The sequence below is a fragment of the Erinaceus europaeus genome, chromosome 2 (assembly GCF_950295315.1).
Source record: "Erinaceus europaeus chromosome 2, mEriEur2.1, whole genome shotgun sequence".
Classification (NCBI taxonomy): Eukaryota; Metazoa; Chordata; class Mammalia; order Eulipotyphla; family Erinaceidae; genus Erinaceus; species Erinaceus europaeus.
The window spans coordinates 53,676,563-53,698,836 of record NC_080163.1 but is presented as its reverse complement, the minus strand read 5'-3'; the positions used below and the strand labels follow the sequence as shown (position 1 = coordinate 53,698,836).

The following is a 22,274-nucleotide window of genomic DNA, read 5'->3' as shown; positions in this document are numbered from 1 at the left end:
ACCTCACAGGTGTCACTCACAGGAAGGTGGCCTGATAAACTGAGCCCTGAGATATAGCTGCAAGGCAGCTAGACTCCTGCATTGTATAAGCCCTCAACCTTCACCCTGTCCTACTTTCTCAGTTTGCATGGCCTAGGGGATGACAATGTTGGGAAGCATAAACTTCTCTTGATTCCTGGGGTCTCTCTTTTTTTTCCCCAGCTGGAAGCTGAGGCTGTATTCCGTGCCATCACCATCGCCAGCCAGACCAACTGTCCTCTCTATGTTACGAAGGTCATGAGCAAGAGCGCCGCTGACCTCATCTCACAAGCCAGGAAAAAAGGTGACTTGTGTTTCCACAGTCTTGCTGTTTCTGAGGGCCCCATGACTCCAGCCCTCCCTGAATGTCTTGCATAAATGGCTTCTGTTTTGCTCACTGCCTTCTTCTTTGGGAAGCCTTCATCCTTCTTGACCATTTCTGTCACTCATATATATATTTTACAACCAGAACACTGCTCAGCTCTGGCTTATTGTGGTGCAGGGGATTGAACTAATGACCTCAGTACCTCAGGCATGCAAGTCTTTTGCATAACTGCTCTTCTATCTCCCTGCCTCCCCTTCTACATTTTAATAGGACTACAGGACCCCTTTTCCAAAACATCTTTGGAAGAGCATTTCTATTTTAGATTGTTCTTCCTTTTCTTTTGGAAATCCACAAATTCTTTGGATAGGGACTTCTTCCCACTCGGCAAATGAGTAAACTGGTGCTCCAGGTGGTCTTATCTTAGATGATACAGCTTAAGTCACTTCTTTGGGGGCCTGGAGCATTTCTCTTCCTGTCTTTGATCTTTTATTGTTAGTTCATACTATCGGAGCTTTCACAGTAGAGATTGTTATTTATGGAAGTCAAATATCCAGTGCAAACTGACTTAAACAAGCAAAAGTAATTTGTCTCACATTTATTTATTATTTCTGCCACTAGGGTTGTCACTGAGGCTTGTCACATAGTGCCATCGCTATGAATCCACTGCTCCTGATGGCCATTTTCCTCTACTTTTTTTTAAATTGAATAGAACAGAGAGAAATCAAGAAGGAAGGGGAGATAGAGGGAGAGAGAATGATAGACACCTGTAGACCTGCCTAACTGCTCAAGAACATGCTGCTGGTGGTGAGCACTTGGTAATATGTGCACTTAGTCAAGTGTGCCACCACCTGACGCCCTGTCTCTTTTAAATAAAGAAGTGAAGACACTCAGTAGTAAGCATTTGTGTAGACCCTACCACTCTTCACTTACTTCATCACACTATTGCTCCATATTGATGGCTGGGATGCATTTCAAATGAGATCACATCAGAGGCAAATGGTTTCCTAGCAGATATTTTTGACATGGTTCATTCAAGGATTAATAAGCCACAGGATGAAGACTCTCTCTCTCCTTCTCCCTCTCTTTCCTTTCTTGCCTCTTCTTTCCTCTTCATTGGCTTTGTTTTCAGTATGCGAAGTGGCAAGAATAAATGGCAAGAGGCTCCTGCTGTCCTCAACTCCTGGGGAAACGGGGAAGAGTCGGTAGGGTCCATCTTCGGCAAGAGCTCAAGCAGATATCCTCAGAAGGACTGTGATGGCCTCAGGTCACGTATTTGTTGGTGTCCCAGAAAGTGCTATGGGCATGGCACAGCTGACTGACCAAGGCTGATGAGCACGTGTGGGCACCTGGTCTCCACACCTGAGCCACATAGTCAACATAACTTATTCTGAAAAAAGGAGTTGAATTGGTCTCCAAAGAATGTTTCATAACTCACTGCCTCTGACTTCTATCTTTCTTTCTTCCTTTCTCTCTCTTTCCCTCCCCCCCTTTCTCTCTTTCTCTTTCTCTCTCACTTTTGCCACCAGGGTTATCAGTGCCTACATGAGGACTCCACTACTTCCAATGGCCAGGTGTTTTTTTCTCTTCTTTTCTTTTCTTTTCTATAGAAGTTAAGATAAAGAAAGAGACAGGCTCTACCACTCATTAAGCTTCCTCCCTGCAGGTGGGGAGCAGGGACTTGGACCCAGGTCCTGGCACATGGTGACATATACCCTCTACTTGGTACCTCACTACCCAACTGTCTGCCTTTTTAAAAAATTACTGTTTACCTGAACTCCATCTGCTTGCCTTGTGCTTAAACTTTGCATAAACTCTTACTTTAATGCTTTCTTTTCTGCTTTTCAGTGCTGTCCTTAGTGACACTTCACTTGTGCATCTGGGTCAGGAAACGAGACGGTGTGGCTGAGAAACTAGAGATGTGGGACTCTGAGTTTGGGTGGAGGAGAGAGGAATTATGGAGCCTGCCTGAGTGATCATCACAGCTATGAGTTGTGGGCATTTCTGGTTGTGGAGAGACCCCATATGACCCAGCCAGACTGTAAAAGGCCATGTGTGTATGTGACTTGGGTGGCTAAAAATAGCCTCAAGCTTATGGATGGTCTGAGAATTCCACTGCCTAGCCTTTTGACATGGGGTGACCTGCTTCTTATGGGAAGAGAGGCTCCCTAATTGTCTAGACCACCTTCCTAGCTGGCAGATTCTGGGGGTGTCTCCTGCCTTGCCCTGCTGGTCACAGGAAGCCTGCTGGTTTTTGTCCTCAATTTTTAAATCTCACAACATGACATGATGTGGTTTCTCCGCTGGGCATGAGTCATCAGGCAAGCAATTGGGTCAGGCATGTCTCTTGCCCATTCTTGGAGAAAGGCAGGGGGTGGGGTGGGGGAAGACAAAGGAAAGAAAGAAAGAAATCACATGGTAGCTTCTCTACATCTCTCTCCATGACCACCTGCTTTCTTATGGTGTCCTTCTCCTTGACAGTGACATGGGGATATTAAGGACATGATGTTTGCATTGTATGTCAGGCCTCCTTTTAAAGAACAGTAGAACAGTCCTCACTCTGTCTTCTGATTCATGATTCTCTGGCAAAGGGAGCTAGTACAGCTGTGCTTTTGGGGTTAAAGGAGGTATTTATTTGAGTGAACTTGAAACTCCTCCTCTTCCACTCTCTGGGTCCCCATCCTTTCTACCCGTACCTCCCTAGCAGCCTTTGAGTCCTTGGTTCTTCTGAAATAGATCACAGATCTATTTCAGGTCCCTGTGTTTTCCCTTTCTTTAAGTTCTACCTATCAGTGAGATTATCTGGCATGTGTCCTCCTCCTGACTTATCCCACTTAACATGATTCCCTCAGTTATAACTGAATGGGGGAGGTGGCCTAGAAGGGGGTACCCCTGATTGACTGTACTTGTTACAGTGCTGAAGTCCCTCAGTCCCTAACTGCATGGGGGCAGATTTCAGGAGCAATGAAGTGGTGCTGCTCTCTTACTCCCTTTCTATCTCCCCTTACCTCTTCAACCAATCAGTAAAATACCCATTAAAAAACAAAGTCAATTAAACACATTAAGGGGGGAGGCAGGCGGTGGTGCATTGGGCTAAGCGCACATAGTACGAAATGTATGGACCCACACAAGGAACCTGAGCAAGGGTCCCAGTTCAAGGCCCAGGCTCCCCACTTGTAGTGGGGTTGCTTCACAAGTGGTGAAGCAGGTCTGCAGGTGTGTATCTTTCTAGCTACCTGCCCCTCCCCTCTCAATTTCTCTCTGTCCTATCTTAAAATAAATAAATAAATAAATAAATAGGCCACAGGAACAGTGGATTCGTAGTGTAGGCACCACTACACTATCTATCACCCCCTTCCCCTTTGGTTTTGAGCATTTAAGCCTCTAGTTCTAGACAGATGCCCTTTGATGTGCCCCAGGTTATCCAGTGCCCTTGAACCTGTCACTCCTTGCCTTGGGTTAAGGAATAACAAGCATAAAGGAAATGATTATGAGAGCCTCTCATCGGTTGGGGGTAGGTTTTACTTTGTAGAATGAAAGCATATCCGTCTAATGGTCAGATCCAGCAGTTCACAGTGACAAGGGTGTATTGGGACTTTGGGACTCTACAATGGAAGTAGGAGGCAAAAAGAAGTCAGATTTACTGATCATCTCCTGGGTGCTTCTTTGTCTAGAATCCTTTCATTTTCAAAAGTAGGCATCATCTTATTTCATCAATCCTGGGATAAATTTACTTAACATTTTAATTCTGAAATGAGCATAAACATTGTGATGTCTATATATAATCAGTATTACCTCTAGATTTAATTTGCCTCAGGATTTGAGAATGAATGCTGCAACTTATACCTAGTGGATTCTTGCAGTCTCAGTAATACAGATTGTTCTCCTCTAATAAGTAGACAAGCAGAGGTGGGAACATGAACTTGAATTCAGGCCATCCTGACTCTGGAGCCACAGCTTTGAGTAGACTCAGGTACTGTGAAACACCTGGTTCAGTACATGTATTATACAAACCTATTGCCTATTCCCTCAAGGAAATGTGGTCTTCGGTGAGCCCATCACTGCCAGCCTGGGCACAGATGGAACCCATTACTGGAGCAAGAACTGGGCCAAGGCGGCAGCCTTTGTGACATCCCCACCTCTGAGCCCTGACCCGACCACTCCTGACTACATGAATTCCTTGCTGGCCAGGTTGGTTCAGAGGCAACCGGTATTGGGCACTGTATGGAAACCCTTGGGGCTGTGGAGTGGGGACTGGCTGGGTTCAGCCATCAGCTCGACTAGAGTCTGTAGTGTAGCGAGCATATCAACAGTTTCCTGCAGTCCTGAGTGCAGATAGCAGGCATGTACCCATCATACAAAAAAAAAAAAAAAAGACAGTAATGATATCAATAATGACAATGCTGTTAAAACAAATCATGTGATAAGCAATATAGGGAGATTTCATACATGAGCTCATTGTTCCTCACCACAACTTTATGAGTGAGGAACTGTCATTACCATTTTACAGTCTAATCATCTCAGGGTAGGAGAGGCCCTTAGATCTCTGTGGCTCAGGGCCAGGAGGCGGGGCAAGGGCGGTGGGGGGGGGGATGAAATCATTTGCCTCAATTAGAACATCTGGCCTTGATAACCTCCTCACCAAAATTATAGGGAGACTCCTTTACTGCCCTGTGGTCACAGAGAATTAGTCCCATGACTCACTTGGGCCCCTTTTCATTTTGTTACACAAGAGATAAAATAGAATCCCTACATCCCAGAGAAGGGAAGAAATCTGCCCAAGTCCACATCAGCCAAGGTACAGGAATGATTGTAGATGCAAACCCTGGCATTCCAAACGTTCACTCCAGACATCAATTCTGGGCCCCGAGGTGCCACCAGTCAGCCACATTTCCTGTTCACGTTGAGCTTTTTCCCCTCTGCAGTGGGGATCTGCAGCTCTCGGGGAGTGCCCACTGCACCTTCAGCACTGCCCAAAAGGCAATCGGGAAGGACAACTTCACAGCCATTCCCGAAGGCACCAATGGAGTGGAGGAGCGCATGTCAGTCATCTGGGACAAGGCCGTGGTAAGAATCAAGGTCACAGGAGAATGGCCAAGGCCAGAACAGGGCATTCTCTCCTTGCCCCCTAGAAGGGGTATTGAGGGTTTAGATGAGGTCTCATATCTGATGTTTCTGGAACTAAGTGGCTCAAGTAGTTTGGGAGTGTGATTCCTAGAATGACAAATTATAAGGTCTAGGAGCCCTGTGGACTGCTAAGGACTGGGAAATAGATGACAGAAATTTCTCTGTATTTGAATATTTATGTATTATGTTTTGATTTGATAGCACAGAGAGAAATTGAGATGGGGAGGAGCTAGAGAGGGAGGGAGAAAGGGAGATACCTGTAGTATTGCTTTACTGCTCATGAAGCTTACCCCCTGCAAAGGGGAGACCAGAGGCTTGAGCCTAGGCTCTTACATCTCCTGTACTTAAAATGATTTCAGCTTAATCATATCACCAATTTCTTTTTGTTGGGAAAGTTTTGTGATTTCTTTTGAAAGGACTGAATATGTGCTTTGAAATGAATATAGGGTCTTTCTGTTTGAGACAAGAGTTATCCTGCTCATCAAGGATGAGCATGTGTGGTCAGCCAGGCTGTGCAAAGAACTGCCTGTCACTTTTCTGGCATGGGGCCTGCTTTTGTCTTTCTGTGTTAATATTACAGAGGCTGACAGAAGAAATAGTTATTCGAACAATCATTCTCCCAAAGATTTTAATAGAAATAATAACAGCTCATTTTTAAGTCCACTTTTGTTCTCTCATCTCAAAGCAAAAATCCTGCTAAAGAATGAAGAACCTAGTTTAGAAATCTTAGCTTTCAGTTTCCTGGGTGTCACAGACACAAATGGACTTGGTTAAATATGCCTTGTTAACAAATGAGGCACTGATTCACATGTATTCTGGTTGACTTTGAACTGGGAGTCTAGCTTGGGGCTTTAAAATAAAATAAAGTTCAACTTAAAATGAGCTGCTGTTTTCCTTAAGTATATACCTGCTTCAAAAAGATAACACTGAATTGTGAGTGTATATATGTAGCTAGCTTGACACTATCTAAGTCTGTCAAAAGGTATTTTAGTCACCAATCTGATATACATCCAATAAAGAAAACTTGGAAACCACAGGAAAGCAAATAAGAAAAAAAATAATTCTGCAGCTCACAGATAACCATTGTCATTTTTGGTAGGTTCTTCCAAATTTATTCTATACCCATGCTAACAGAGACTCACAATCATATTTGTTTTTATTGGGAGCTCTAAATTATCTCTTTTTGTGGAATTAGCATGGATAAATAGTCCATCAAACATGTGCACCGATTGGAATAAGTCCTTATTCCAGGAGCAGCATCTACTCCCTCAGTGGAAGTAGTCACTCCATCTTTAAGGTACACAGGCACCCAGGACAGACGCTGAAGCTTCCCAGGTGAGATTATGCCTCAACACTTCAGAGCTCCCTGTGTGTAATTCTTTTTTTTTGTTTACATTTTAATATTTTTATTGTCTTTATTTACTTATTGGATAGAGACCACCAGAAATTGAGAGGGAAGGGGTAGGGTAGAGACGGGGAGAGACCTGTTGCTGTGCATCACCACTCACAAAACTTTCCTCCTGCAGGTGGGGACTGGGGGCTCAACCCTAGTCATTGCACATTGTAACATGTGCATTCAACCAGGTGCACCATGACCCCACCCGCCTGTGTGTACTTCTGTGCCTTTGTGGTCCCCCTGCTCTGAGCTCTAAAGCTGTGCATTGGCAATGTTTTCTTGTGTGTTTGTTTGTTTTTAAATTTCAATAGGCTACAGGGAAAATGGATGAAAACCAGTTTGTGGCTGTGACTAGCACCAACGCTGCCAAGATCTTCAACCTGTATCCCCGCAAGGGAAGAATCTCTGTGGGTTCTGATAGTGATCTGGTCATCTGGGATCCAGACGCTGTGAAGATTGTCTCTGCCAAGAACCACCAGTCGGTAAAAGAGAATTGGGAGAAGAAAAGCAGCATAGGGGAGAAAGTCCTTCTGGAACTTGATCAGAGACAGTGTGTGTGTGTGTGTGTGTGTGTGTGTGTGTGTGTGTGTGTGTGGTGTACCAGTCATTAGCCCAGGGTGTGTTGCAATAACAAACCATCCCAAATTACCAAATTGAACTGTTGACTTCCAACCTCAAAATTTTTGTTATTGCTATCACCCAGGCTTCACCACTCCAAACTGAATTTTTCAAACAGAAATAGAAAGAAGGAAGGAAGGAAGAGAAAGAAAGAAAGAAAGAAAGAAAGAAAGAAAGAAAGAAAGAAAGAAAGAAAGAAAGAAAAAGGAGAGAGGGGTGAGGAGGAGGATTGGGAAATATACTACAACACTAAAGTTACCCCAGTATGGTGGTCAGGGTTCGAATCTGGGTCACATGTATAACAAAACAGATGTATTGTCAGATTTTCAATAGCTTATTTCTCACTCTTTCTTTCCTATCTACATCAGCTAAATGATTCTGCCCTTCATAGGCCCTTAGGGGTGGGGGTTCTTCCACCTTTCCACTTGATTCCATGGGTCTTGGGTCTGGAGCCAGGAACTGATTCCAAATGGATGCTTAGTAGGCTCTGGAAGTTTTCTAAAAATGTCACTGCCTCTCATACTATCTTGGGCAAACACAGTTTGGTGGCCATGCCTTATTCCAGGAGGCAGGAAATACACTATTACTTTTGAGTCTGGAAGGAGAAAAAAAAATAGTAAAATTGATGCCTAGCATTGATAGTCCTCATGAGGCATTTCATTTGGAAGACAATAATGAAAGCCCAGAATCTAACATAAAGGGCTTTTCTTGTTAGAAAAATGCTTTTGAATCAATACTTTCAAAGCACTGTGTTTTAGGCAGTGCGCTGCTTTTCATCCATTAAATATCTGTAACAGCCTTTTAGAAGCGGACTATATTACTATCACCACCCCCATTCTATAGCTAAGGAAATGGAGGGGAAGAGAAGTGAAATAGTTTATGTAGCAAGCAAATGGTGAAGCTTAAATTCCAACCTGGACAACTTGAATGGGATCTTAGCATCCAAATGAATTTATATAACCACTTTATACAGCTCTGCATTGGATGAATAATGGAGGTAGGTAGAAAACCCATTTGGGATGGCCATAGCTTTGGCTTTAACATGGTATCACAAGCTAGGGAGATGGCATGATATTATGCAAAAGACTTTCATGGCTGAGGCTCTGAGGTCCCAGGTTCAATTCCCAGCACCACCGTAAGCCAGAGCTCTAGAAACACACACAGGCACACACCACACACACACACACACACACACACACACACACACACAGGCACATATGCACACATACATACGCACACACTATCACATCACATTATGGGGTTTTGAGTTAGTGGGGACTCAGTGTTATTAGCCTACATACCCACCCACCCCATACTAGACTGTAGTACAGCATCCCTGAAAGCTACCTGCTTGTCTGCAAACACTGCCCTTGACAAAATCTGCTTCCACACCAAGAAGTAGACTTGCTAAATAGTAAGGCTACCCTTTGCTGGGAGGGACGGTCTTTACTTAGCAACTCCTGTCTCCCAGCAGACAGGTAGAGACCTATTGAAAACTTGTGCATGGGCTGAAGGCTTTCTTTGATCTACCTGGTGTGTCAGTATGAAGAACACTGAGTGCAGGACCCAGGCACAGGGGGAATGAAGTCCTGCCTCTTCCTATGCTCACACCCACACTTTTGCCCCTCACCCATGTCCAGGCTGCAGAGTATAACATCTTTGAAGGAATGGAGCTGCGTGGGGCTCCTCTGGTGGTCATCTGCCAGGGCAAGATCATGCTGGAAGATGGCAACCTGCACGTGACTCAGGGGGCCGGCCGCTTCATCCCCTGCAGCCCCTTTTCTGACTATGTCTACAAGCGCATTAAAGCCAGGAGGAAGGTGAGGAGCAAGTGAAAGTGTGTGTGTGTGTGTTAAGGGTAGGCGAACTTGTCTCCCACAGACAGAAGGATGGTAGCCATGTGCCTTGGAAAGTCTATATGCTAAGGACCCCCCTCCCCTCCTCCCGAGAAGTTTACTGCAACAATATCTTCTCCAAGGATAAATGCTCAGATTTCGCATACCTTACTTGGAAGTTTCAAAAGTTCTTTGGCCAAATAATTTTTTTTTCTTAAGCGATTTCCTCCCAATTTTATTGTGCTTTCAAAATAATTACATTGCCTACACATATGTGTATCTGTCAGGGTCAAGAGTCAGGCCAAAGGGCTCAGGGGGTATGATCCGAGGCAGGCGAGGTCCTGAGTATGCGAAAGCAAAGCACACAGAGCCACAGCAAGGGAGAGAGGCCACCACGGGGATGCTAGCCGGCTCCTGCTTGCTCCTTTCCGTGCTATTGCTGTTCCACGCAGCCTTTGTACATTACAGCTAAAGCTATCATGTGCTTCGAGTCAGAGCATTCTCCTGCCTACAGGGGGATCGGGGTGGGGGGGAGAAATTACTAAGGCTTAAATCAATAATCCACCCACCAGCAGCTCGTCAGAACTTGTCCACTGATGCTCCACGGGGGACAAGTGCTTGTAACTCTTATTTCTGTGATTCAGGTAGAATCTTATTAACACCTCTGATTTGGTTGATGGTAGCTGGATTGACAGATGTACATCCACATGTGTATGCCTACCTTCCATCTCTTCATCCTTTCTCCCATTCATCCTTGTCTATATCTCTAATCTATACACACTAAGCAGGGTCATTCTAATTAATTCAAGGGTGATTTGGCTCTCCCTCCTACCCCTTACTCCCTCAGTAGTCTCTAGGTCACCATCTGGTAAAATTGAAGTCTCTACAAAGCTAGGTTAAACCAGCCTTGGGATCCTATAGTTTGAACCTTGGTCCTGATTTCATCCACTAAAAGGATTCTGCTATGTGTCCACATGAGGTGTGAGAAATGGTGTGTGTGTGTGGGGGGGGGGCATACTTTGTAAGTCTCTATAGGTCAGTGTGGAGGAAACAGAGCTAGTCACCTCTGTGCCTGCACCTGAGTTGCCAACACAGAGAAAGAGGGAAGGTTCTACAATGCTGTTGGAGTTTAGGGCTGAGCTATCCTGTTCTAGCCGGCCTCTTCTCTGGTCAGTGATCAGGAATGGGTACAGGTGGGGGAAATTGAAGGAATCATGTTAAGTGAGATAGTTGAAAATGAGAAGATTAAATATCAGATGATCTCACTCATAGGTAGAACTTAAATCAAGGACAGAAAGGGAAAACAGAGAGTAAAACTTGAACTGGGCCCTAGTGTCCTGCACCACAGCAAAGGACTCTGGGAGGGAGGGAAATGGATGGGCTGGAGGGGCGCTGAGGTCTTGATGCATGATGGTAGAAAAAGAGCTGAATTGGAGGTGAGTGTTCTAAAGACACCTATCACCAAGAGATGAGAGACTGGACTGGTGTGTCAACAACTTGACTATAATCCCTTAGCATCTCCACCATTAAAAAATGAAAAAGAGGGGGTCGGTAGGTAGGCAGCCGGTTAAGCTCATGTGGCACAAAGCGCAAGGACCAGCATAAGGATCCCGGTTCAAGCCCCTGGCTCCCCACTTGCAGGGGAGTCACTTCACAGGCAATGAAGCAGGTCTGCAGGTGTCTGTCTTTCCTCCTCTCAGTCTTCCCCTCCTCTCTCCATTTCTCCCTGTCCTATACAACAATGGATGACAACAACAATAATAATCAAAAGGGCAACAAAAGGGGGAGAGATGTCCTCCAGGAGCAGTGGATTCATAGTGCAGGCACTGAGCCCCAGCAATAACCCTGGAGGCAATAAATAAATAAATAAATAAATAAATAAATAAATGAGCAGGAGTTGTGTACCCTCCACCCTTTGTCTCAGGCTTCCTTGCTGGGGGTGGTGCCATGTTTCCTGTGACCTTGGTCCTCAGCCTTGGCACCAGGCCTAAGAAAGAGCATGCACCTGGAGTCATTGGTGGCTGACTCTGCAGGCCCTTAGTCACAGCCAGAGGTCAGCAGGTCAGATCACAGGACGCTCATTTCGGGGTCTGCCCACTCTGTGAGGAAGAGGTTGCTGCAGGGTGGGATCTCATCCCTGCCAGCACTTACCACCTCATCTCCCTTCCTGCACACTGTGGGAGGACTTCTTCCATCCCTCCAAGAGGTTTTCCTTGGGTCTTTCCTCTGCCAGGAAACTGCCCCTCTGAATCCCTGTACCCCAACCCCCAGCTGCATAGCACACTCCTTTGATCTTTAAGATCAAAGCCCATCTATTTAGAAAGGCCTTCACCAACCACCATTGTCAGTCTAGCAAAACATCCTCTCTCTTATAAGATGTATTTTCCTTAAAATAATATTGTTGTTAATCCATTTGTGCTCCTGTCCACTGGTGTATCAGTACAGCTTAGAATAGACCCTTGGGAGCTGGAAGATAACTAAACTGGTAAGAGCGCCTCCTTTACCATGCCTGAGAATTGGAGTTTGGGTGCTATGCAAAGAAGCAGCTTTATAAACAGTTGCTGTTGTGTATCTCCTTTTTTTTTTTCTCTGTGTGTATCTCACTCTCTAAGAAAACTGTCAGTTGGGAGCAGTGGAATTATGCAGGTGTGAATCCCTAGTGAAAACCCTAGTGGCAAACAAACAAACAACCAGAGAACAAACTTAATTGTGACAGGACTAAAATTCTTTCTTTCCCTGCTGCAGATGGCCGACCTGCACGCTGTCCCGAGGGGCATGTATGATGGGCCAGTGTTTGACCTAACCACCACCCCCAAAGGGGGTACACCAGCAGGCTCCACCCGGGGCTCTCCCACCAGACCCAACCCACCTGTGAGGAACCTCCATCAATCGGGATTTAGCCTGTCAGGTGAGAAAGGTGGAAGGCAAGGGGGAGAGGGGAATTCACTGCTCTCAGACTAGAGAGAGAATCTGAAACTCATCCAGAACCCCATGGCCTTTTAGGACCACGTTTACTGGTGCCAGTGGGAAGACTGGCTGAACCAACAAAAATGAGTGCTGGGGCTGAGGCTGGGGCTTTCTTTCCCCTTGTGAGTGGACAGTAATTTTGTGTGCTGGACTGAGAACTATACAGTGCCTAGTATCTTCTCTGCTTCCCCAGGGTAAAAGATAAGCCGGATTGGTTTTTAGCCTGAAGTTGCTCTAGCTTCTTCTAACCTAGACTTTTCAGTATATGCCTCCCTAGTAATAATAGTAATGCGGACAATAGCTATCATTGATTGAACTTTTACAAGTTGTTGATCCTGTCTATTCTTTGAGACCTATCTGGTGATAAATTTTAAAAAGAATGATTCAATAGCCTCATAGCCAGTGGACTTAAATGAGGGAAATGAATGCAGATTTGCATTTCTATTGTGAATTTTACGTATTTGCCACTGCTGAGGCTTCGTTGCAAGCCAATATTTTTCAGCTAGAGACAGAGATGAAGAGAAGAAAGAAAAGCCAAAATGCACCAAAGCTTCCCCCCTTGTGGTGGTGGTGGGAATTGGGCCTGGGTCTTATGCATAGCAAAGCACATGCATTTTCAGTGAGCTATTTCACCAGCCCTTTAAGGGACAGTTTAAATACAAGGGAAGCAAAACAAGAGATTAAAAAAAAGAAAGACACCATATCTGAGGAAGGAAGAAGTTGAAGAGTGTCAGGAGCAGAACATAGGGAAGAAGGGATTTGGAGGAGTGGGCATAGATAAAAGAGGAAAGGCCAATGTTTGGGGATAGATAGCATTGCCAGAAGTCAAATTATGCAAGCCACAAAAAGTTTTTAATCAACCGTTCCCATTGTTCCTTGGCCACTGTTGTCATTCCTTAAACATTTAACAGTGCTTTTTTTTTTTTTGAATGATACCCTAGGGCACATGGGTGTTTGCTTTTGTTCTGTGGTCACTGGGGCCCAGCAAATCCTAGGGCCTTGGGCAGGTCACCAAGTGTCTCACACTCAATCACTGCCTCTGAATGGGGCTAATAACATAGGTGTCCAGGGAGAGCAGTGAAGATTTAAAGAAATGATCTGAGATGTACCTAAAACAATGCTTGTTTCAATGTAATAGTTTATAGTTGAAATCACTAAGAGTGTGTGTGTGTGTGTGTGTGTGTGTGTGTGTGTGTGTGTGTGTGTGTGTGTGTGTGTGTGTGTGTGTGTGTTTACACGAATTGTTATGATGCTGAAGGTTAGTTGAACTCTAGATAAGAACCTGGCTTTTCCTGGCAGAGGTGGTTCCCAGAGGGTAGGTATGAAATAAGGAATGGAAGCTTCTGGGGAGTTGAGACTAGGAAAAACACTGAATCTTTTGCTATAGAAATTAATCCACTTTCTCTCTTGTCCACCCCCCCCCCCCACCCTTGCTTTTGTTTGTTCTCTCCTCCTCCCTGGGAATTTATTGTGAACTGCAGGCACCCAAGTGGATGAGGGAGTTCGCTCTGCAAGCAAGCGCATCGTGGCGCCCCCTGGAGGCCGCTCTAATATCACATCCCTGAGTTAAGCAGCTCCTCCCCAAAAGAGAAGGGCTGAAGCAAGAAGAGATTGTTTTGAAGCCAAAATGGTACACCGATATTTAAGAAGGAAAGCGAATCCAAACAGTTGCGATTGAAAGAATCATTAAGCCTCAAGCCTTATGTTTCTCCAATGTTACGCTCGCTTACCTAGCTTTACGAATATTGCTTTGTTTTCTGTTTATGCATAGCCCTGATTTGCCCCACCCCCACCCCCATCTCCATGCATGCAATCAGGCCACTAAGGTTAAAGAGTCTGCTATATAGTGTTGAGAGCGTGTGTAGTGCTGCATCTTATGACAAGGGGATCGACAAAGCTGGGATGTCAGGAAAACGAGCAAAAGGGACGAAATTACTTTTGGGGTGAGTGGGTGGTGGGAGCCCAGAGCAAGGCAGAGGCTCTGCTCACAGGGCTAGGGGTCGGGTGTGTGGTGGGGGTAGGTGGGCGGGTGGGTGAGCAGAGGGGGTCTTGTGTCTTGTGCTGGTGAAGTGTGTTTATTTCCATGGACAATGCCCGCAGGTCTGCCAAGAAGACAGGTGGTCTTGGAGCTCCAAGTCTTGTCACATCCCCTCCTACGAGACTATGCCTTTCCAGTGTTTTATTAAAACACCACAATCCAAACCGTGACGTCCACCGTGATGTTTGGTCATGCCTGTGTTTGGTCTGGGGCTGCTTTCTCAGTGTTGCTTTCAAATCCTTCCCTTCCCTAGGTGGGGAAGGTAGAGGGGAGAAAGGAAATGACTCTCTTCTCTTGTCCTGCTCACCTCTTTGGTGCTGTTAAAAGGCAACAGCTGGGAGCACACAAGCCCTAGGGAGAGGTTAGCCATGTGTTAATACAGCCTGTAGTCGCACTAGTCAGCTGCTCATGGGTGGGTGGTCATAGATACATCCGAGGCAGAGTTAGGAGCTTCTGATATCCCCACTTAGGATGGGAACTGAGAACAACTGAATACAGGGCTCCTCTGGCTAGTAGTGAGTGTTAATTCATTCTCCTGAGCTCTTGAAATCCAGGCGCATCCATGATTGAATTGCATTGTTTTGCTTTTTGTTTCTGACAACATATTAGGTGTTTCCTCACTTTGCCTACCAATAAGTCACTTCAGCTTATTTGGGAGTTCAAGTAGGGGGTTGGAAAGCCAGTCTGGAGCAGGAAGGGTGTATTCTATGGCCCTGGTTCTAGTGTTCAATCCTAATCCATCAGTCCTGCACATCCTTTTGGAGGGGGGAACCCCCATGTGTTTTTATGTCTGAAAGCTACGCCAGGTACAGGGAAGTGACACTCAACCCTCCCAATATGGTTCATAAGGGGAAATAGCACAGAGCAGTCCCATCTACCTCGTCTGTTTCTGTAGTGTGCCTCTTCAGGAAAAAATGAGTGTGGGAGCAAGTTTCATGACAGAGCGAGCGAGGAGGCCCATCTGCAAGAAACACATTTCCACCTGGCTCGGCCTTCTGTGCTCTGCAGATCTGTCTGGTAGGCCTTCCCCCTGGTTTTTGTACTAAGTACTTTGAAGAAAAGAGCAGGCCTCAGACACTTTTTAAGTGCTTAGGAGAAACTGCTGTCTCTAACTGCAGGCTTTACTACAGTGAAGTCTAGAGAAAGTGAAGCTTGTGGCTAATGAGAAATGTGGAAATAGCCAAGGAAGAGGATTTTTTTTCCCCTAGAAAGCTCATTTCAGTTCTGATGACTAAAAAAAAAAAAGTAACTTCTCCTCACTAAAGACTTGCTATTTTAAGACATTTTCATGGTGCCTTTCCTTTAAGGGAAACTTAAGGGGGAGGATGTAGCTCTTGATTTACATATCAAAGATCTGGGGGCTTGTGGTAGGACTCATACTTTTGATGACAGAGGGTGCTGTAGCCTATACATATACCTCATTGGCTGTGCTGTGCTGGGCTTTAGGACACATTGCAATACCAACCACAGCCACCAGATGGAGGAAAAGACACCTTTAAAAAAATCTTAGGCATGTTCACCTTTCACTGCTATTGCCCAGCCCTTGTGTCCCGCTTGTCCCTCACGACCTCTCCGTGTCATGAAAAGAAGTCATTCACCACCAAATTGGTTGCATTTGGGGATCCTGAATGACACATTCAGCCAGAACTTTATATTTGACACCAGCTTTCCATGTTATAGGGGCAACAACCCATTAATGTCTTGGTCAACAAGACCTGAGGGAGGTCTCCCTTTCTTCCTGTTAAAGCGAGCATAGCAATCTCTGAGAAGTCCAAGAAAGCCCCTACTACTTTCTTGATTTTAAGGTTTGGTGCCTTGGCACTTGAGTTACATTTATCCTCAGATTTGTTTTTCCCCAACATATCAAGGAGACCTGTGTCTGGAATTTTAGTAAGAGAACATGACAGTGAGTCACCTGAAAATTCACAGGCATCTCACCCGAGGGTGGAGTGGCAGAGTGTGTGTGTGTGTGGGGGGGGGGGGAGTGTCCATCTTCCTGCCAAGCTTTTTATTTCTTGCCATCTCAGTTCTCATCCTGGCCCCCTCCAAGGATGGCAAGCCTCCCTCCACTCTTCCTAAACCCAGATGGAAGTTGGTCACCTTCTCTCTGTCTTGGGTCACTGAGAAGGTATTTGTGGCACTGACAAATCAGCTATCCAGTCAAACTCTTTTTATTTCTAAAAACTACCAGGCAAGAGTATAGTCATCCCCCAAGTGAGTTTTCTTTGTGGTCCAGTCATCCTTTGAGCATTTTTATTTTATTTTATTTTAATGGCTGTACCCAAAAGATTATGTTCTGCTCCCAAGGCCTCACAACAAAACTCAGACTTTTACTCACCCTGAGCTGCCCTTCTCAGCATGGTGGATAATTCTCCACTTTGTTTCTTCCCACAAATTCCCCAACGTTCCCAACTCCCCACCCCTAAAACAAAAACAAAACAAACAAACAACTCCATCTTGAGTCCCAAATGTCCTCATCAGCTGCTCTAGGCAGCCAGCATTCATTGTAAGTTCCCTCTTTGGAAAGTGGCGTGTGGGTGTTCAGTTCTATGTCTGGTGGCTATGGACAGACAGTAACTCTCCTGTGACCTGTGGTAGCTGTGAGGCAGCTCTAGAATGTGAAGAGCTGTTTGCTTTGAACCGTGAAGACAACTGTGTTTTGAGTTTAGCTGAGATTAATAAAATAATAATAAAAAAATTGATCAAGTGACTGTTCATGTAAACCTTGTTATTAAAATAACTCTCAAACGATAGACATGATTGTCCTGCCTCCTTTCCTGTGTGTGATATATCTTTTCACTTCAAGGATCTGAATTGCACAATGAAATTGAAAAGGGCTAGGGAGGAGGCTGTTTGGGATGGGCATAGAATATGCATGTGTGAAACCCCAGGTTTGTTCCCCAGCACCATCTGTCAGGGTTGTGTACTGAATAATTTAAAAAAAAGCTGAGGGAGTTGGGCGGTAGCACAGTGGGTTAAGTGCATGTGGCGCAAAGCGCAAGGACCAGCGTAAGGATCCGGGTTCGAGCCCCCTGCTCCTCACCTGCAGGGGAGTCACTTCACAGGCGGTGAAGCAGGTCTGCAGGTGTCTTTCTCTCCCCGTCTCTGTCTTCCCCTCCTCTCTCCATTTCTCTCTGTTCTAACAACAAGACATCAGTAACAACAACAATAATAACTACAACGACAATAAAAAGACAAGGTCAACAAAAGGGAAAATAAATAAAATTTTAAAAATGAAAAAAAAAAAAGCTGAAATGGTGGGATGGTGGGATAGCTAATCTGGAATGGTGTCTGCTTTGCCATGTGTATGATCCTTGTACAGCCCTGGCCCTCATTGGATTCAGGGAAGTTTGGGTTGCTGTAGTGTCATTTCCTCTCTACTACTATCTACCTGAAAAAGTCATCCCAGAGTGATAAAGCCCTATGTTGACTGACATGGTAAGAGAGGCAGATGTGATTTTGGAAAAAAGCTACCACTTGAGAATTGGTGGTGGCTGTTGTATCTGTTTAGTTGATGTTGACATTTCAGTGTAGTCTCAGTTTGAAGACCATGATTAAAGACTACCTAATGCTTTTTCTGTGGTTCATCAGTTTTAGTATAATGTAAAAGGAGTTGCCACTAGAATAGGAATCCAGAGTCCAGAACAGTCCCGGAAAGATTTTCAGTGTTGTGTTCACTGGTTATCCCCTTCAAGGATTTTTATGCTTTTCCCCAAAAACCAAGACTTTGAGAAAACTCAGACTAAACATTTTCCAAAGTAGAATCTTTCGTGAGCTGAGAAGGAGCCTAATGAGTATTGAAGAGGATTATTTGTTGCACAACTCCTCTGAAAGGTTTAAAGTTTATTTCAAAGCTATGTGAAATCCTGTGAACCTTTCAAAAACTGTCCAATTCAAGTTCTCAAGTTTTTTGAAGACTGAACCCTTCTAAGGTACCTTTTTTTTTTTTTTAACCAATTCACCAAACCTGTTATATTAAACTTTTTGGGGTAAACATTCCTGGTTCCAACTAGAATTATGCCAGGGACATTTGTCATTGCAAATGTTATACTAGTATGTAAAAAAAAACAGTTTAAGAATATATATATTAATTTGGGGGGGTATCATTACTCAGGTTTCATATGACTCCAGGCTGGATGCTGGCTTTTTTCAAACAGAGACAGAGAAACAATGAAAGAATCAGGAAAGTACAGAGGGTGGGCAGTAGCACACTCAATTAAGCACACATAGTACTGTTCGAGCTCCTTTTCCACACCTGTAGCCGCTGCTTCATGAGCGGTGAAGCACGTCTACAGGTGTCTGTATTTTCCTCTCTATTTCCCTCTCCTGTCTCAATTTCTCTCTGTCTTACCAAGTTAATGGGAAAGAGGAAAAAAGCCAGCAAAAGCGGTAGATTCGTAGTGCCAGCACCGAGAGCCCCAGCAATTGGAGGCAAAAACAAATAAAAACAGCACCAAAGCTTCCCACAGTGTGGTAGGGGCCAGGTTGTCAGCCTCATTTTAAGGATAGCTTAATGTCTGGTGTATCTGAGAAGTTCATGGACAAATTTTCAAGCATAGCTAGGCCTATGAAACATTTATGTTTCCTTCTATATTTTAGCCTTGCTTGCCTTAAGTAAATTTTTCATTCCTTTCAGAGTAGTTATGGGGCTGGGCAGTGTCATACCTGGTTGAAAGCAAGCATTACCTGGGTTCAAACCCTCAGTCTTGAGCCCCTAGGGGTCACCAGCAGTGAATCAGGTCTGCAGATGTCTCCCTCTCTATTCTTTCTCAAATCTGTCCTATCAGATTAAATATTTTAAGTGTAAAAGTATTTATTTCACAAGATAGAGGGAAAGAGAAAACACAAGCATCACTCTGGTATATATGATACTGGCGATTGAACTTGGGACTTCATTCTTGGAAGTCTGTCTCTCTACCCACTTTACCACCCAGGCCAAGTGATTCATTTTTTCTTAAATTTGATTTTTTTTTTTTTTTTTTTTGCTTCCAGGGTTATCGATGTGGCTCAGTGCCTGCACCATGAACCCACTGCTCCTGGAGGCCATTTTTTTTCCATCTTGTTGCCCTTGTTGTTGTTATCATTGCCATTGCTATTGTTACTGTTGGATAGGACAGTTAGAAATCGAGTGAGGAGGGGGAGACAGAGGGGGAGAGATAGACACCTGCAGACCTGCTTCACCACTTGTGAGGTGAACCTGCTGCAAGTGGGGAGCCGGAGTCTGGAACCGGGATCTTTACTCTGGTCCTTGCGCTTCTCACTATGTGCATTTAACCTGCTGTGCTACCACCTGACCCCCCTAATTTGATATTTTTATACAGACACCAAAATTAAGAGGAGAGGGTGAAATAGAGAGGGAGACAGACACCTGTTGTGACTGCTGGTGAAGTTTCCCAGCCTGCAGGTGGGGATCAAGAGGCTTGAACACTGGAACATGTACACTTTTGGGAGCACACTACTGCACAGCCCGAACTGAGTCCATATTTTTTCCATATTAAAACATAGCTGACCAACCCCAGCTTTCCATTTACCTGTTTATCAGATTCAGAGAAAGGAAAGACTTCCTCCACAGTCATAGAGACTGCTTGTGCCTGGGTCACGTGCTCACATTGAACTAGTTCCAAGGACCAGTGGGCTGGAACCCATTGGCCACAACTGGGAACATGTCCAGCCCTCAAGCCAGGTGGAATCTTAGTAACTTTTTAAAGATGCACAATTTATGGTCCCGGAAAAAGGAATGGAAAACTCAGTAGATGGCCACAGCAACATCCTCAAGGACCTACAGGGTGTGAATGTTCTGCTCAGCAAAGTTCCTGGGTATAGGTGTCAGCCAATGGTGGGCAGGTAGAGAAAGGGACTATTGGATAATGTTTGACTAATTACTTTTTAGCATTAAAATCGTAATTTTTATTTTTACCACATTTGAAGGCTGATCTCGTATAAATTTCAAAATTATCAATAAAAATTAGTGGGTACAGTTAAATGCACACATCAGAAAACAAATGACATTCTCTCTGTGCCCCAAACATTTACATTGTTTATAAGTATTCAAATTGATGATCCCACCCACATTTGCTATCATGGTGCCTATTAGCACAGTTCAACAATCTTAACCAAAACTACCCTGAGCACAGCAAGCATTGTTTCAGTTGAGATTCAAGGTCTGATAATTAATAAGCTCTGACCCACAGTTCCTTTTTGTGGCTTGAGGTCAGGACTGGTGAAACACTTCTCCTTGCTTAGGAGCCAGGTAGCAAGTGAGTTCTGTTTAGAGTCAGTGTGATCAAGGGGCCTGGTCAACACTAATAGAGTTCAGCTTGCAGGGCTATAAAGAGAGGAGGTAGCTTTGTTTAAAATAAGTACTAGTGAAATAAAGTGACTAGCTTTCACATCTTTAAGGCTGTAGGTTTTCAGGGCTCAGTCACAACTGACCATATAGAGAATGAGAACAGTTTGTAGGACTAGCAAGGATCCTCTGGTTTCCGAAATCTTTCTGGAATCAGCTCTGTTTTCAAGTCACCACAAAGGGTTTCCGAAATCTTTCTGGAATCAGCTCTGTTTTCAAGTCACCACAAAGGGAGCACCAGCTGTGATTAGAAAATGCACTGAAGGCTAGACAGTAACTCACCTAGTGGAGTGGACAGGTTACCAGGTTACCATGTGAGAGGAGATGGGTTTGAGCCCCCGTGTGGGGGGATAGGGGCAGGTAGGTGGGTGGGTTTGAGCTTCACAAATGGTGGAGAAGTGCCGAAGGGGCTTCTTCTTCCTCCCACTTCCCTCCCCCCCATTTCTCTCTCTATATATATAATTACAGGGGGAAAAATGGCCATTGAGAGCAGTGGAATCATCATGAGACTCTAGTGCCAGTGATAACCCTGGTGGTAAAAAATAATTTTTAAAAAGAGGTTCAAAGGGGTCAATGCAACATACAATAATGAGTTCACATACTCAAAGAGCTATTCGTGCTCTTTTTTTGCTCCACCCCCTTTCCTAGCCATTTCCTTTTCCCACTTGCCACTTCCATTTCAAAAGGTATAAAGGTGTTTTCTCTGATTAAAAAAGGCATTGTATTGCATTCCCACTCAGCCATGAGTTCCTGGTCTTCTCTCTCCCCCGTGACACAACCTGATATTTTCCAGTCCATAAGACTAATAAGAGATGATTTCAGAACATGTAACTATATTTCCCAGAAGGAGTTAAGCAGTTTCCAGTTGCAAGAATCCAAGCTACTGTTAACCTTTTCCTTCCAACTTATGAGCTTTTCACCACCTGTTACCTTGTTCCATGGAATGGAACAGGGAGGATGTTGAGTTGTAGGAAGAGAGAGCATTGGAAATTAATGGGCCTGGGCTATCGACAGATGTCAGTTCACAGTGCAAGGATCTGGAATTGTGTGCTACCATCTTTACAGTGGGAACCTAGAGGGGTCAGGTTGCTAGATTAAGGTTTTGTTTTGGTATGGGGGATCAAATGTGGGGCTTCCCACATGGAATGCATTTGCCAAGTTGTTAGTAGTTGGTGTGTGTGTGTGTGTGTGTGTGTGTGTGTGTGTGTGTGTGTGTGTGTGTGTATTAAATTGGGGCCTGGCAAACGCTAGAAGAAGAAATTGGGGCCTCATGCATGCCTGATTTCACCACTCCCAGATCATTTATTTCACTCAGATAGCCAGGAGAGACATCACATCACATGAGCTCCTACCACCGCCTGGGCACCTTTCATGTGGTGCAAGGGTTCAAACCTGGGCTGTGCACAAGGCAAGACATCTACTCTACCCAGTGGCCTAGCTTTCCAGCCCAGATTGTTAAATCAGACTTGTCTTCCATGGTTATAGAAGGTCATCTCTAATATTACCTTGTCTCCAGGATGAGGGATATTTTTTCCTGGGCAGGAATATTAGTGCAAAAAGCCACTTCAGATGCCCACAGCCCTGAGCCCTGCATCTAGGGGAAACAG

General features: G+C 44.7%; 1 protein-coding gene across 4 annotated transcripts in view; it reads left to right on the top strand.

The window, feature by feature from the left end:
* Positions 1-14,924, top strand: part of DPYSL3 (dihydropyrimidinase like 3) — a 139,930-nt gene extending 125,006 nt beyond the window's left edge. For all 4 annotated transcript variants that reach the window (XM_007516363.3, XM_060180536.1, XM_007516364.3 and 1 more), the window contains 7 exons: positions 202-322; positions 4,375-4,531; positions 5,266-5,407; positions 7,175-7,345; positions 9,122-9,301; positions 12,062-12,224; positions 13,765-14,924. In XM_007516363.3, coding sequence (XP_007516425.1) covers positions 202-322; positions 4,375-4,531; positions 5,266-5,407; positions 7,175-7,345; positions 9,122-9,301; positions 12,062-12,224; positions 13,765-13,853 — 1,023 coding nt within the window. In that variant the 3' untranslated portion in view covers positions 13,854-14,924. The remainder of the gene's footprint in view (positions 1-201; positions 323-4,374; positions 4,532-5,265; positions 5,408-7,174; positions 7,346-9,121; positions 9,302-12,061; positions 12,225-13,764) is intronic.
* Positions 14,925-22,274: the final 7,350 nt, after the last annotated feature.